The sequence below is a fragment of the Lutra lutra genome, chromosome 7 (genome assembly GCF_902655055.1).
Source record: "Lutra lutra chromosome 7, mLutLut1.2, whole genome shotgun sequence".
Taxonomy (NCBI): Eukaryota; Metazoa; Chordata; class Mammalia; order Carnivora; family Mustelidae; genus Lutra; species Lutra lutra.
This window is the reverse complement of record NC_062284.1, coordinates 41606297-41622601: the sequence shown is the minus strand read 5'-3', so window position 1 is coordinate 41622601 and position 16305 is coordinate 41606297. Positions and strand designations below refer to the sequence as shown.

The 16305-nt window shown below is 41.6% G+C and overlaps 1 protein-coding gene across 3 annotated transcripts in view; it reads left to right on the top strand.

The window, feature by feature from the left end:
- Positions 1–16305, top strand: part of RORA (RAR related orphan receptor A) — a 713393-nt gene that overhangs the window by 599847 nt on the left and 97241 nt on the right. The window contains exon 1 of one of the 3 annotated variants that reach the window (XM_047737893.1): positions 8782–8840. The exons of 1 other annotated variant lie outside the window; for it this stretch is intronic. In XM_047737893.1, coding sequence (XP_047593849.1) covers positions 8837–8840 — 4 coding nt within the window. In that variant the 5' untranslated portion in view covers positions 8782–8836. Of the gene's footprint in view, positions 1–8781; positions 8841–10527; positions 10710–16305 lie in introns of those variants that run through there. One more of the 3 variants, XM_047737892.1, reaches the window with a different exon arrangement.

The window sequence follows — 16305 nt, the reverse complement described above, 5'->3', positions numbered from 1 at the left end:
AGGCAGAGCTCTGTCTTCTTGTCTCAGCTCTCATACTGTAAATAAATGTCCTTTTCACGTTGTAAGTAGTACTGCATTTTTCTAATTTTTGTGCTTTTTGTTGGTGATCTTACTATTTAAAATGGCCCTCAAGCATACAGCTAAAGTCCTTGCTGGTGTCTTCAAGTACAAGAAGGCTGTGATGGGCTTTACAAAGAAAATACATGTTAGAAAAGTCTCATTCAAGAATGCTGGCTGTGAGTTCAATGTTAGTGACCCAATAATATCCATCAAATAAGTGTCTTTAAACAAATATGCAGAAAACAAGGTTATATATTGATGAGTTGACAAAAATGTTATGAGCACAGGCTCACAGGAACCTAACCCTCTATTTCCTCTAGGGACAGTGATTCAATATTTGCCACTTCAGTGGTGCTAGTGACTTTATAGAACCTAAGGATGTGAAATAACAAGAACAGACACTAGGGAGATACACAGCTGACACCACCAAGTGCTGGTGCGAGTTCAGGACAACTAGAACTCTTAGACCATTGCTAATAGGAATGCAAAATGGCACAGCTTCTCTGAAAAACCATTTGGCATTTCTTATCATTGAACTTCTGTATCCCATACACCTAGCAGTTCTATTCCTAGACATTTACCCAAGTGAAAGAAAAATATATTCACACAAAGCCTGTACGTGAATGTTATCAACTTTATTTGTAAGTGTTAAATAATGGAACCAGCCTAAGTGTCCATCAGTTAGGGAATGAATAAACTGTGGGATGGACTATTACTGAACAAATTATGAACAAATTATTGATAGGCTCAGCAACATGGGATGTACCTGAAATGTGTCATTTCAGTAGAAGAAACCAGAGTCAAAAAGCTACATAATATATTATTCCATTTAAGTGATATTATTTAAAGGCAGAACTATAGAGATAGAAAACAGTTATGTGGTTGCCTGGGTTTAGGGAAGGGAAGAAATTTAGCTACAGGCGAGCACAGAGGAATCTGGGAGGAAAGGAGATGGAACTTTTCCATATATTGATGGAATTGGTGCTAATTCAACTAATACCTTTGTCAAACTCGAAGAACTTACACTAAAAAGAGTGTGTATTACTCTATATATGTAAATTATACTTTAAGGAGAGGTGAAAAACTGAGATTTGAATGATGAATCAAAATACAATTATTCTAGTTTGCCCCAATAATATCAGAAAACACTGTCTTGTACATTATAGGGAATGTAGACAATAAGATGGGAAAAACATTGTTTGGTGGCAGATGGTGATGACACTTATGATGGTAAGCCCTGAGTAACGTATAGAATTGCTGATCATTATGTTGTACACCTGAAACTAACATAGCACTGGATGTTGTGTTTCCATAAAGCAAAAAAAAAAGGAAGAAATGCCATTAAAACAAAGGTACTCCATGTGTTTTACTATAGTTCTATGTGATAACACACTGTTAGTATAAAAGAAACACTGTGTAATTCATGTCACACTATGAACTGAGCAGTGCATGCTATGAACATATAAAACATGTTTTCTTTTCTCTTGTTTTTTTTTTTTTTTAGATTTTATTTATTTATTTGACAGAGATCACAAGTAGGCAGAGAGGCAAGCAGGGAGAGAGGGGGAGGCAGGCTCCCTGCTGAGCAGAGAGCCCAATGCGATGCGGGGCTCAATATCAGGACCCTGGGATCATGACCCAAGCCGAAGGCAGAGGCCTCAACCTACTGAGCCACCCAGGCGCCCCTTTTCTCTTGTTTTTAATGCTTAAATTTAACCTGATTCTTACTGGTTGCAGGAAACCATTCCTTACTGATTGTTTGACAAGCGGTGACATCTGCATTCTATACTATACTTCTAATATATGCATTATTCATAGGAGGGCAAAACTTCTGTTTGATTTGATTACCCAGTTCGATGGCATTTTGACCTTAGGATAATAGAGAAGAAAACAAGACATTAGAAAAAATATGATACTATTGCTTATCTTGCTTATATGTGGTTATGTAATGTAGGCAACTGTGAGACATGGGTGGTGAACTGCTCACATCCTTGGAAGCAGTAAGACCTACCACCTGACCTTTTTGAGTGTCTTCCAGTTCTGTTATTTCTCTTTTTTATTCTTCCTTGTTTACAATGGCTTTGTCACTTTCCCTCTGTTATATTTCAAGGAACAAAGATGTATACATTCTAGCTTATAAAAGTCCCCTTCACCATACAATATGTACCCTGCCTTTGGAAGAATGAGCAAGTTGGGGTTTCTGAGGCTATTACTATATGTACTTAAGCCTTTACAACAAGTTCAATAATATTTATCAGTAGTTTCTCAATAATGTGTACCATCACTTACATACATAAGTCACTCTTTCTTACTTGTATTATGACATTTTAAAAATTACTTTAATCTGTATTTAATATATGTTGTCAAAACATCTAAAAGGCATATATATACTATGTCTTTGTATAAATAACAGGGCCATGCATGACTATAATCAACACATGTGGACAATTTATTCAAATTGCATTGAAAATTAAGTGACTGTGCTTAAGATTATTATACCATTATACCATCCATTTGGTATGGATGATTGAATAGGTGAAGGAAATGCTATATTATATGATATGTTGCAAAAACTATGAAAAGAGCATCAGTGATATGATTTGGAAAAGCGAAATCAATGAATATCTCTATCTCATGCTTTTTCAGTAGAAGAGGGTGAACTACAAAATTACTATTTTTAATGTTTTTAACAGGTGTGTTCTTTTGAAGTCTTTTAGAAGTGCAATGTTGGCTTTTGTAGTTTTTAGTTTCCTTGAAGCCCTACTGGACATTCATTCCATTACCAATATTTAGGGTGTTTAATTATTCCAAAAAAAGAAAGAATTGCCCTTAAGAGTTAACGTGTGGCAGGTGTTTCTTAAATGTACAAATGGCAACATTGTTTTCAAATAAGATAATTACAACTGTGTACAGTATGCTTCTTCATTAGTAAGTAATTAAATAATTTACTAAATTGTGCAATAATTCATAATGACACATGCTAACCCTGCTCAATTATAGGAACTAGTGATAAAAGAATTTCTTGCACACATGCCTAATATTTATTAGGGTAGTAATTTTTGATTCCTGAAGAAGTCAGCTTGCCATTTTCAAAATACTGAGGAATGCTCAATTCAAGGAAAATGTTTTTAAAATTTTGAGAGTCATAGCATAATGGTTAAGAGTGCATACCCTAGAACCCACTTACAAAGGTTGTTCTTAAGGTTCCACCATTTTTTAGCCTTCTGTTCCCAGCAAGTTTCTTAACTTCTCTGTGCTCCAGTTTTCTCATCTCTAAAAAGAGAGTTCAGAGTAAATGTTAAAAAGAGCATCAGTGCCTACCACAGAGTAAGTCTCAAGGAATTGTTAACCAATAGGAGAGGTTAAAGAAGCAACAACAGTGTTGTGCAATTATCGGAAAGCCCTTTTGATTTTGGAAAGTTATCTTTGGGGACATAAGGCTTCAGTGGATACTCGAAATCGAATGTGAATTTTGGAGTCTTCTGAGTTGAATGCCTCATTTAATCTACCTCCGTCTTACAAAATGGAAGAGAGGAGCACTGGTTTTTTTTTTTTTTTTTAGATGCCAGCCGAACATATTTAGAAGAATTTTAACATTTCTTAATATGACAGAGGAGCATACCCAAATCTATCCTTGTTTCAGTACTCAGAGCATACCTTCCCAGTGCAGGACTGGACATAAATAATAGGTTACTTCTGAGAGCGGCGAAGAGACTTCTGATCAAATGCTGTCAGCCAAACAAATCCCATCCTATAAGCTGGAGCTTAAATGTGAGCATCCGAAGGACTATTGACATGTGGCACCACTGTCTGAAATGTCAATAGTAATAAAATGAGTATTTCATAATGCAGAATAATTGATTACTCTGCCTGACTGAACAGAAACATATTTTCTCCGCGAAAGCAAAATAATGCCAGCATTTGCTCCTGGAATGCTCCTCGCTGCGAGACTCGGATTTCCCAATGAAGCCCACGTACTCCGCAGCCCTTGATCATGCATGACAAAAATAGAGAGAACCATCTGTAACTGCTTATCTTTTCTCCATTATTTGAAAATATATTTTTAAGATACTTCTTTAAAAATAAAAAATGGCCCGTATACAAAGCATCTATATTAATAGAACTGTCGCAGATAATTTTCAGAACTTAAAAGGATGAGATACAGAATCAAATAATATTCAATTTATCTTGTTCATCCTAAAATGTCCTGCTTAACATTTCGCTCTGAGGAAATAACACCCATTTCCAGTTTTATTCTTCCTCTGTGTGTTGTGATGTGGAACTCTTTTGCTCTGTGTGTTTTATTAAGTGTAATTTAACTTTATGACTATCAAACCGACTATTAATCCTTACAATAAGACTATGAAATGGGTGAGCAGCAAAGAGATTTATTTTCTAAGGCACAATTCTCTTGTTCTACCCTCGATTATTTTTTCAAAACTCATTCTTTGAATGTATATGGTTTGCAAAGGTCTGTGCTAGGCACTGTGAGGAAAAGAGAAGAGATAGTAACAACCTACATTGTGAGCTTTCTCTACGCCTTGTCTATATGTGCTGTATGTTGCTGTGAACCTTCACTACTAGCTTCTTAAGAGAGGCATTTTCTTTCTCTGTATCTTCACCTGCGTTCTGCCTGCCTGTTAAGAGGTTCTTTATTCCTTTTTCTAGCCACTAGATTTGTCTTTCAAAGTGTGAGTTCAAGTGGTACCTCTTCCATCAAGTCCTTCTTCTCATAAAATTTAAGTTTAACCCTGCACAAAGTACCTCCTCTTACTCTTGGCTTACATAGCACCTTATTTCTGGAACGTTGTTTCTGCCTTACATTTTAAGTATGGCATCCACGCGCCTGCTAGATGGCAAGCTCCTTGAGCGAAGGTCTGACGTCTTAATCTTTTTCTTTCCCTCTTCATGTCCTGGCACACATTCTTTAAATTATAACACACAGATGTCTACATTCTGCATTGGATGGGAGCTCCCGCTCTTACAGGAGATAAAGACCTAAGAAAGTGAGACCGCAAGACCCTTTAGAACAAGGGATCATTTAATTTGTACTCATCTTTATATTCCCAATACTTAGCAGGTACTTAATAAATGCTTGCTTAATACACATACACACACATACACACAGTTTCAAAATTGTAAAAAGCTTAGCAAATGTGCTTTCTAATAGTCATTCCAACGCAAACTTTATTAAGATCAGTAATTTATGCCAAGCACAGGCTCTATGTGTACAACAATGTAGGCGCTAGTGGGGGTAGTGATGGTATTTCCACTCATGAGCCCTACTAAGAGGTAATCACTCTATCCTTTCTTTAAGTTGTTTAATCCTCGCAGTGGCCTGTCAAGGCTCCACCAGCCTTATTTCACATATGAGGAAACACAGGTTTATTCAAATCACTCAGCTAGTGAGTGGGATAAAGTTTGGTTTGGGGCCCAGCTTTGCCTAATGTGAGAGCTCGTTCGACCATACGGCAGAGTTCAGTGACACAAAGAAGCCTCCTTGAAGAGGTAAGTTGATGTGGTGCAGGAGAGAAGGAGATGTGGCTCCTAAGAAGTGGATAGGATGTGATCGTGAATGTAGTTGTGGGATGTTTGAGTTGCGGGAGCACTTCAATGTCTGTTCCCATTCCTTCATTTTACAGGGAAGGGGCCTGAGAAGTGAAACAACTAGTCCAGGGTGCCGTAGACAGCTAGTTAAGTGTGAAATGTGAACCCAGGCTCCAGGTTTTGAGTTTATTTCTAGTTGTCATATTCCTTTAACTAAAAAATGATTTCCTGAATAGTCTGTTCCCCCGCCCTCTGCAGGAGTGGGGTGAGAACACCCCATGAGAACACAAGTGACAGAGGTCCTTTAGGCCTCTGGTGTGCATCTCCTTCCTTGCTGCCTTGGCAGGTGTGTGTGTGTGTGTGTGTGTGTGTGTGTGTGTCTGTAGTAAGACACCTGCTACCTACCTATTTCATGGAGGTTGCTCACATCTGTATGCCTGTGAACTTCACCCTTCCCCTCATTGTGTCGGTTACAAAACATCTGCCAGTTCCTGAATTTCCCAATAGATGTATGAGATATGTGGTTCCAGAAATCTCAGAATCCCTTCACCATTGTCTCAATCCAGCCAAATCTTTCACCTCCAACATCTCATTATACTAATAACCACACTAATGATTTGGAGCTGTCTGTCAACTGCGAGGGGCAAAGTGCTGTGCAAACATCTTTTCAGTGGGCAACCAGACACTGCCTTCCTTTAGGGTTGCTCAGATGACTCAGGGAGCTGACTTCTCTACAGTATCCAGAGCCAAGGTCAACTGATTTGTGAGCTTGTTCTTGTTTGATTCTCCAGGACAATAGCAGGCGCATTATACACATTCATTGAATGTGCTTGATAATGTGAAATGTGTGTGCGTTTGTGTCTGAATGTGTACAATTGAAGATATCTCTTGCCACCAAAGTACAGTTTATTTTACCATATTTCATGGACTATGTGTAAGTATACACACATGTACATCTATACCGACATCTACATTTGTTTTAAAATCACAAGTGGCAAGCGAGCTATATTCATCTGTTCATCCTCTGACCCTTCCACTCATTAATAAGGGGGCCTCTCTGTCAGCCCTGGTTTCCAGATCTCACCAATATTATGCCATTTTTTTTTAAATGTTCCTTTATGAGACACTGGCTCCTTCCAGAAAAATTAAGCAAGTCTGTCAAGTATTATAGGTAAGTTTGTGCCTTCTCTGTAGCTTTCCAAGTAGTCTTATTTAGAACCCTCTGGACCTGACCCTGTCCGGTCCACAGGAGACCTGTTCCTCTGGCTCTGTGTCGGTCAGAATGGCCCAAGTCCTACAGATCACAGTGCAGTGGTGGTTAAGAATTCGGTTGAATCAAGCTGTCTAGGACCACATTAACCTTTCACTGATCCCTTTCTTGTTCTGCTAGAAAGAAATTAATTGAATTAGCAGGCTGCCACACACTAGAGAGGGAGAAGCAGGGCCTGGTTGAGATACAGAGCCAAAATCCTCTCTCACGTGCAGCCGCAAACATTGAAATCATCTTGTGTTAGGAGATCCTTGCCCACTCAAGAAAAATCTCTTGTTCCATTGGTTTGCCATTCTCCCTAACAGCAGCATTCTAGTGTGATTCAGTGCGGTATGCCAAACCTCATTTGGTGGAAAATCAAATATACCCTCATAAAGTATCATTTCTTTATTTAATCTCTGAAAGTGGGAAGATTGGCACCAATTTACTGATTACATTCCAGTCCAGATATCCTGTAGAAATATAGCAGGCTTTCCTCACATAGGCATTTGGGAACAACCTGGCATCAGAAGTTTCTCTCCACTTTCTTGCTAAGTGACAGATCAAATGTGAAATCCAGTATATAGGGACCCCATGTGGGGCTGTTACAGGTCTGGAGGACTCTGAAATGAATTACATGTGTTTATAAGTATGTAGGGTACCTTCCTTTTCTGAGATTAGCCAATAGAAACATTTGAATAAAAAAGTAATGTGTAACGTAACTCTATTCATGGTAAAGAATTCCCATCCTGTGTAATTACCTTCATGTAAGCAATACTTTTTCTATTTTCTTTTCAGAACACTTGGTAAAAAAAATTTTAAGTGGAAAGAATATATTGCTTAACACTGTTTCTCCCCCATAGTAGGTACTCTGCAAATCTTTGTTATTAGACTCCAAATAATTATTCCTACATGTTAATATATAGTTGGTAAAAGTTTGCACAGAAATGTGCGTCGTTTATGGTTCAAATTTGGTGGTATCAGAGGGGTTATGGATCCTTTCATTCCTGACTGATTTATTTGGTGGAAGACTTATAATTTCATAGAAAGTTTGTATTTCAAGGTTGTTTTGTTTTAAACAGCTCTCATTTTTACTTTCAAAGTTTCATGAGAGCTTTATGTTAATATAAAGAACAATATTGTACCCTGGGTTAAAAGCTGAAGACATTTAATAGAGGCATGTATTACAAATAGCATCTAGCCACACAGGAAGGTTAAGACTTAATATCTGAAATTCTGTTGCTCATTATTTATAGGACCAGAATGAAACACATTTCCAAAGGCTAAGGTCAGTATTACATTATCCTGGAAATGTCTTTGTTGAATAAATGTGTAAATATCTCAAATAAGTATTATTAGATTATATTTCTATTGGGGACATATCTATAGGATGACTGATTCTACTACTTGTAATTGTAGGAGCACACATGTCACGTTACATGTCATTCCCGATTACCGATTTCATTTGAAATGGTCTGGAAATAAATACCGATTACTAGTAATGTAAGACTATTTACCTTGGAGTCAGATGTCTGACAGGCAGGCTAGAGCTAATGGATTTGCTCATTTTCAAAGCATTGTTTTCTAAAACAGGATACTGTTTTAAAGTAACACTGTGAATTTTCCGAGTTGTGTATCTGGATTCATTTGCATGGAATATGAAGAACATACCTAGAAGCATGCAATCACTGATGTCTTTCCATCCTTCAGCGGTACAAAGGAAATTGTACCTGGGACCTACCTACTGGAAAGCTTGGCTTTACTTTTCCTTGTTATAAAGACCTGAGGACTAGGGGAAATCAAGAACCAAACATGAAGGATGGTGTCAATGTAACTGAGGGGTGTTGCCTCATTGGGAGATACAGTTGCATCATGGGAAGGTGGTGTGATTTAATTTCATAATTGTAAACATCACAGTGGGTATGGTTGGTTCATTTGAAACTCTTGTCCACTTTGCTATGGCTGGACAGCTGAATTAACATGGGTAGGTATTGGCTTCACACTTTCATAATTTCTTATTTTTGTGGTTTTATTTGAAAAAAATGTAAAGTAGGGCGATGGGGTAAAATGGTGATGGCATTAAGGAGGGCATGTGATGTGATGAGTACTGGGTGTTATATGCAACTGATAAGTTATTGAACATGCCATCTAATGTACTATAAATTGGCTAATTTAATTGAAATTAAAAAAAGAAAAAATCTAAAGGAAAAACTGTTAGGATGATTTTAGCTGAAATCAAGCTTTTATAAAGCTATGTCTTGATTTCTGACCTTCTAAATCAGGACTGTGTAAATTTTGCCTTGAAAGGGAGGCTGGGGATGGTGGGGAGTATATGAATCCTAGTTTTCTACAGAGCTGATTGTCTGACTGTGTTTTAAATCATAGCGCAACTCAGGACAAGGATAACTGTTTTATCCTTGAAACTGGGGAAAATGCTAGGGCTCTCCTTATATAATCAGCATGAAGTCATCAATTAATAACTATATAATATTTTGAGTTGTAAATGGAAATACAGACCATCAGAAAAGAAAGGAAAATTGAAGTTGTGTGAAGTAACAGTAGCAGGTATGCAAACTGGGCTTTTGAGATTTTTTTTTTTTCCTGTTGTGGTCAAAGTCAATGTTATGAACATTCAGCAAAATTTTAAATAATGCAGACTCTAGGTATGAAGCATCTGAAATTCACCTTCAAGAGATTCATCTAGTAATACTGTCAAGATTTAAGTTTCCATATACCAGTAAAAAGAATTAAGCTTCAAAGTTCAGAGGGAATTAAGTTTTAATTTTAAGTGAGAATTCACAAAGGTTACCTTTATATAGGTATTTTTGTTTTCCTGCCCAAAGTGGCACAATATCGCATCTTTAGGGTGTAAAAAGTAGAATCTTTTCCACCTGTAGATGGGTTCCCTGGAGAGAATGATGGATATGGAAGAGTCTGGGAATTTAGTGGCTCAAGTTGGCTGGCGATGGGATTACCATTTAGGATATTCACGTAGTTTTCAGCTCTCCTTCCAGGTAACAGTGTTCCTGGGGGAAGAGAGAGGTGTAAACAGAGACCTTTGGTGAAGTTGGTGTGGTGGAGATTACCAACGTTTGGGTGGGCGGAGGTCTCCCTGCCCAGGCCAAGTCTCCCATGAAAGACTTAGAAGGCACTCACTCCACTCGGCCGCAAGGTCCCGGGTGACAGCGTTCTACACGGACCCGTATGGGCCCCCCTTTCCGAACAGAGCTGGGGCGCTCTGGGAAACGAGGGTGACTATGACTCCCCAGGCCAAATCCCTCTTTTCCGCCGACGAACCGGAGTATTTAACGCCCCGGGGGGCTCGGGAAAGGCAGTAGGAGAGCGGCGTGGGGTTGCGTGCCCCTTGCCCCACCAGGTGGGGGCAGAAAGTGGTCAGGCGCGCGTTCCGCGGGGCGCTGCGTCCAGAGAGCGCCCTGACGACCACAGGTGCTCTGGGAGGCGAAGAGAAGGCCGGGGGCCTGGGCGCGGGCCGGGGGCGCGGCAGGGCAGCACCGGGCTGGGGTGCGCTGGCCGAGTCGCTGCAGCTCACCTGCCCGCGGGGGCGGGGCGGGGCGCGGCGCTCGGGCGCGCCTGCCTCCCGCCTCCCGCCCGGGGAGGAAGCGGAGGGGCGCGGTGTAAACAGAGCGGCGGCCGTGATGTCAGCCGGTCACATGGAGCCTCTTATGGCTCGGGATGGCTCTCGGCGGGCGGGCAGCTGCGGCAGCTGCTGCTGTGGCTCGGGCGGCGGCGGCGCGGCGGCGGCAGAGGGGGCTCCGGGGTCGGACCATCGGCTCTCCCTGCGCTCTCCGCACCGCGGCTTAAATGATGTATTTTGTGATCGCAGCGATGAAAGGTGAGCCGGGAGCCCCGCCGGGGCCGGGTGGGCTGGCTGCTCCGGGGGGCGGGGAGGAGGGCGCGCAGGGGGAGGGGTGGGCGCGCCTGCCCGAGCGCACGTACTGCCCGGGGCTGGGCGCCCGAGCCCCGCCAGGGCCTTCTGGGCCACAGCGGCGGCGCCACCTGAGCCCGACCGCGGGATCAGCCTGCCTCCTGTAGGGGGCAAAGGCGCACGGGCTGGAGCCCCCTCTTCCTCCCCCTCTGAATCCTGTCAGCAGCCCGGGTCCGCCTGGCACCCGGCGGGGCTCTCGGAAGAAAGTTTGCTGGGAGTCGCGGCGCTTCTGGAAGGGAGGGGAGGATCTGAAGAGCTCGGAGGAAGCCGGGGACGCTCGCGGTCGGTCCCCAGGGCCCGCACCCCGGACAGCTCCGGCCTACATAGGGAAGGCGCTGCGGCCGGGCCGGGCCGTGCGTGCGCGCGGACGCGATGTCATCTCTGGGGACTGGTCAGCGCCCCGGGCCTCGCGCCCTCCCCCCTTCCCCCCACCCCGTGGCGGCCCAGAGGCCCGGAGCGCCCGAGCGGCCGCGGGCGGGGAAAGTGCGGCCGTTTCGCCCTGCGTCCCGCCGCGGCTACTTCCGAAAGCGCCCGGGCCCGAGCGAGACGGGCTTCTCGAACGTGCCAAGACTCTCCGGGCTGCCGCCCGCAGCCGCAGCGCACCTCCGCTTTGATACTTTGGGTTGTGGATGGACGTGGGGAGGCAACCTTGCCCACAGGAGTCGCGGGCGGCAGTGCAAGTTAGACGGCGGTGAGGGCCGACCCGCGCGGGTTCGTCGCGGTCGAGTCTCCCCGCGCGGCCTTCCGCCCTGGTCAGGATTTCTGAGCAGGCTGGTGGGGATGGCAGGGGGAACTAGTGGAAGACAGGGTCGACTCGAGGGCTTCCCAGGTGAGGGGGAAAGGAACGAGGCAAGTCAGGGAAGTTTCTCCTGGGAGAGCCAAAGTTTGGAGGTGTGCAGGAAGTCGCCCGTGCGGCCCGGAGAAGCCAAGCCGCGCTCTTAGGACTCTTGCAAACAGCCGTGGAGAAACTCAGCCGGCAGCACGTTGCCCGCCTGTGCGCCGGCAGGTTCCTCCGGGGAGATAATCTGCCCGAGCGGCCTCGCGGACCCGGCCGCTGGCCGCGGGGATTTGGAACCCATCTGTTTGCGGCGCACCCGGCTTCCCTAGTGCGCAGCATTTTTGCAGATCCAGACTGTCCTGCGGGCACTGCCCATCCGTGCGGGCGCCGGGAGCGCGGTGAACGTTTGGTGGGTTGAGGTTTTGTGGCAGTCCGGGATGAAGGACACTAGTTCGGTATCCGAGCTGCGTTTACTTTCGGATCATCGAGCTTTGCCTTTCTTCACTAGAGACTGGGCGGCATCTCTTTTATTAATTAACAGGCCGAAATGTGCTGGACACTAAGATGAGCTGCTTAAGATGAAATTTTTCTATACGACGTACGCACGGCAAATTTTCTATCTTTCCCTCGTGGCTTTCGGAAAACAGGGTTTAAGCGTTTTTAGAATAAGCAACTGATAAAGGAGGGAAAACCTCCCATGTGATACACGTTCTTAAGCACTTAAAATCATTCTGTAAAGAAAAAAATGTTTGTCTTACCGACTTTTTTTGGTAAAAGAAAGCTATGCTCCTCCTCTCCCCCTCACAAAAACTTTTATGCTATTTCCTGCGTTTTATTAATCCTGTAAGAGTAAAACGACTCAAGTAGCCTTCGTAGTCAAGACATTTTCTTGTGTGTGGTTTTTTTTTTTCCCCCTCCCCTTTAAGTTACAAAGTGGATTTTGCTCTTTGGAAGATGTTAATGCCAGTCTTTATCCATTTTATGTTGTATAATTTGTGTTGATTGGGGGAAGGGTGAAAACCTTAGACTATTTCCCCTCATGAACAGTAACCACCAAACAATAAGGAAAGTATGTTTTAATATTTAATCTAATGTTGATGTTTCCCAGTACAGAGGATTTTGCTTTTGTAGCTCTAGTACAAAGTTCGGTACTATCCCTTACTAATATAATCATGAGAATCACACAACCACCAACATCCCCCAAAAGCTCTAGCCCACGCATTTGTCTTGGAGTGACCTCTGGCTGCCATTAGATAATAGATTCATAGTAATGTGCTTTGAGAAAAGTAGCTCAGAAGTACTGGCAATGCAGTTTTTCTGTAAGCGTGAGAGAGAAAGAAATAGAATGCATCTGGACAATTAGAATATTTCATTTCCAATATCTTCGCATCCTGTGTTTTAATGGGTTTATCTCACTGTGGTGCAAATTTAAACTGAAGAAAAATAGTTTGTGGGAAAATGAGGAATGCTGTAAATGTTTCCATATCAGATTTAAGGGGAAAAAAACTGGCCCAGGATCATATTAAATACTTCCCTACTGCCTCTTATTTTTAATAGTTAAATTGGTTCCATATGTAAAAGAGTTTGCATAATTAGATTTGTCATGCAAAACAGAAATACTCTGTATAATACAGCTTTTTGGTACATGTATGCATGTGGATGGGGGAGGAGAGAACAAGCGACCATAAAAGAGAAACATTCTCTTTGTTGGCTGGTTACTTAGGTTTTTTAAACATCATTAAACCAGGCCTTTTGAACTTACCAAAGAAGAAAATCCTTCCTCTGCGTTAGTTGTCAAATAAGTTTAGGCTTAAAGTGGTTTCATGCTTAGAAGTAATAAATCTTCATTTAAGCAACTCTAGTTTCATCCTTCAGTTTTGTTTTTGTTTAATTAACAACAAAATTCCAATATCATTTGGATTGCTTCTTGGGCAAACAGAGGGCCAGCGATAACATTTATAATCAGGGTAGCACTTGTTCTGCTCATCATAAAAGTGCATTGGCCAAATGTCCGGCAGCAGCCAAGTGCTGAAAGGAAATGCAAGGACTTCATCAGTTTCCGTAGATTATATACCCCTTTGCTTCATGAGTGCTCAGCCTATGTTCATGTAAATGGAGTTAGAGTGGAGAAAGGCTTACAGGGAATTTCTGTCCCATAATAGATTCTTCCCCCAGCACAATTCATGTGCAAATGCAGAACTTCACCTTCTTGCTTTGAAAATATTTTGTGTGTTGGTGATTAGTAGTATTTCCAACTCGCATAAATTTGATTTTGTAGTTTTGAAGAACTTGGGCTTTCTTTTTACCCAATGAAATGTGAATTTTATCCCTGGTCTGCTTTCACGCACCCTGTCAGTGGTATCCCTTAGCAGGGATTTTTGTCCCATTTTTGTGACCTTTGATGAGTAGGATTGGGAGAAGGGTGATGGCTGGGTCTTGAAAGAAGAAAATGCAAAGGGCTGTGCCACCGGGCAGAGTTCATCAGGCGAGGAGGGGTCAGTTCTTTTAAAGACAAAGAGGAACTCTGAATCCATCTGTCCGTGGGAGGAGGGGGGAGCTCAGACCCTCTAGGAAATAGAGAATATTTTTAAAGCACCCTTTTCTTGAGCAGACTCTTGATTTTGTATATTTGAATCACATCACTTGAAATACAAAGCAACATCATACTCGAGTAAACCACTTTGCCCTCAATTTGAATTAAACCATGTAATTTCTTGATGCTGCCCAGTTATAAAATAATACACTTTGTAAATGGAAGTGCTCCGATAGATGGAGGGATGGATAGATGGATAGATAGATAGAATGAATACGATTTATGTCTTCGGGGTTATTTTATAACTAGTGGATAAATTAGTAAATATATATTAATAGTTCTTACTGCATTCCTTTTTCTCTCACCTTTCCCTTCCAGCCAAGTGAACCACAATGAAATGGATGAGATCAGCAAGTAGATAATTGCAAAGCACCTGCAATAACACCCAACCACTTTGTAATTTGCTCAGGGGCGTCTAAGAAAATAATATTTACAAATGACCATTTACTGAGAGAAAAAGTTACTAGATAGATGGATAGATCGATCTGCAGAGGTAGCGTTAGAGTTTAGTTTTCTTATAATTCTCTTAAATTATTTTAGTCATCAGTAAAACCCATTGCATGGAGTAAATCTAAGTACCTCGTCATAGAAGTATTTTCTGATGCATTCTAAATATTCATAGTGCTTATTAGTAAGAAATCAAGGCTGCTTTAATCTATATATTTCATGTCTATTAAGTATTAAAACAGTAATTAGACTCTCAGAATCAGCAGCTACACCATGTGTATGCTTCTCTGCTTTGAAAAAAAAAAAAAAAGGCAATTTGGAAGGATCCACCAGTGACAACAGGTATGAATTGACATTTGATATCATCTCAAAGACCACATATTGACCCTCTGAGGAAAGACTGACAAATTTTCCCCTCCTTCCAGCCCAGCCTTTGAGTCATGGACTTAGAGATCCATAGTCAGAGCTTTTTGTGTTTGTTACTATGCATGCTTTTTCTGTAAATTGTCAGAGCATTATGTCCAGAGAAAAGAGGTCTAAATAGACCAATAATAGCATATATTAGCCCTTGTCCAAGATGTGAGAAAGCAGTTGAAAACTCTTATTTTTGGATATTCTTTTTAAAGTGACATTTGGTAGCCCTCATCATATTATAAGGAGGTAATGTGATAATTTTAAAATCTTTGTTCCTGTGAGTATGAAAAACCATGTCCAACCTATTCCCTAGGTTTGCTAGTGATTTCATTCTTTGATTTTTATTGTGTTGTCTCTGAAGTTTACTAGTCATTTCGTAAATACATAGTTGGATGAGTTAATCTATATTTGTTTTGTGCTTTATGTTTTACAAACATTCTTGTCTCATTTAATCCTCCGTGGAAAGCCACTATTACTCTCATGGTTTTTGGTTGAAAAAAAGTGAAGCTCATAGAGGTTATGTTGCCAGTCTCTTCCAGCTGATAAATGGTGAAGCAAGGACTAGAGCCCTAATTTCTACTATTTTCATGCTGCCTCCCCTGGAGGAAGCTGTGAAAATGCCCTGGATATAACTTTGTCTCTAGTTAGTGAAAATTATAACTCTGGCATTTATAAGAGAAAAAAATAGATCCAATTATGTAATGCTTTGCTGAGCCTAATATCTTTAAATTACTATTTAATAAAATCAATTTGGTACAAATGGGGTTATTCTTATTTGCTCATCATTAGCTCTCTTCATCCATGATTTTCATTAAGTCTGCTTGTTATAAGAGGATCTGGGTGAAATGTAAGCCTTACCTTCCTAAAGAATACAGAATACTATGAGGTACAGCTAACTTGTATAACCTACCTCCATTATGATAGAATTGAGCTAGAGATTTATCTATATGTGTTCCACTCATCTTTAGGCAAAGGGAGTGTTCACAAATGTATCTTCTAATTTTAATATGCCTTTATGTAGAAAGCTGATAAAGCCTTGGGCTTGTGAGTGCTGTTTTTCCATGACCATTAAGGGACATGATTGTGGACATACTCTTGAGAAATCTGTTGTCTTTTAGAAAAGCGCACAAGAGCAAAAGTTTCCAAGTAGATAGATCTGCAAAAGCTCATTTCTTGATGGGTGTTTACTTTTCTGCTGACTGGATTGAGATGAGTGTGAAAGCAAATCTACATTATTTCATAGATAGTCTTGGGGAGAGAAGAAACCTTAA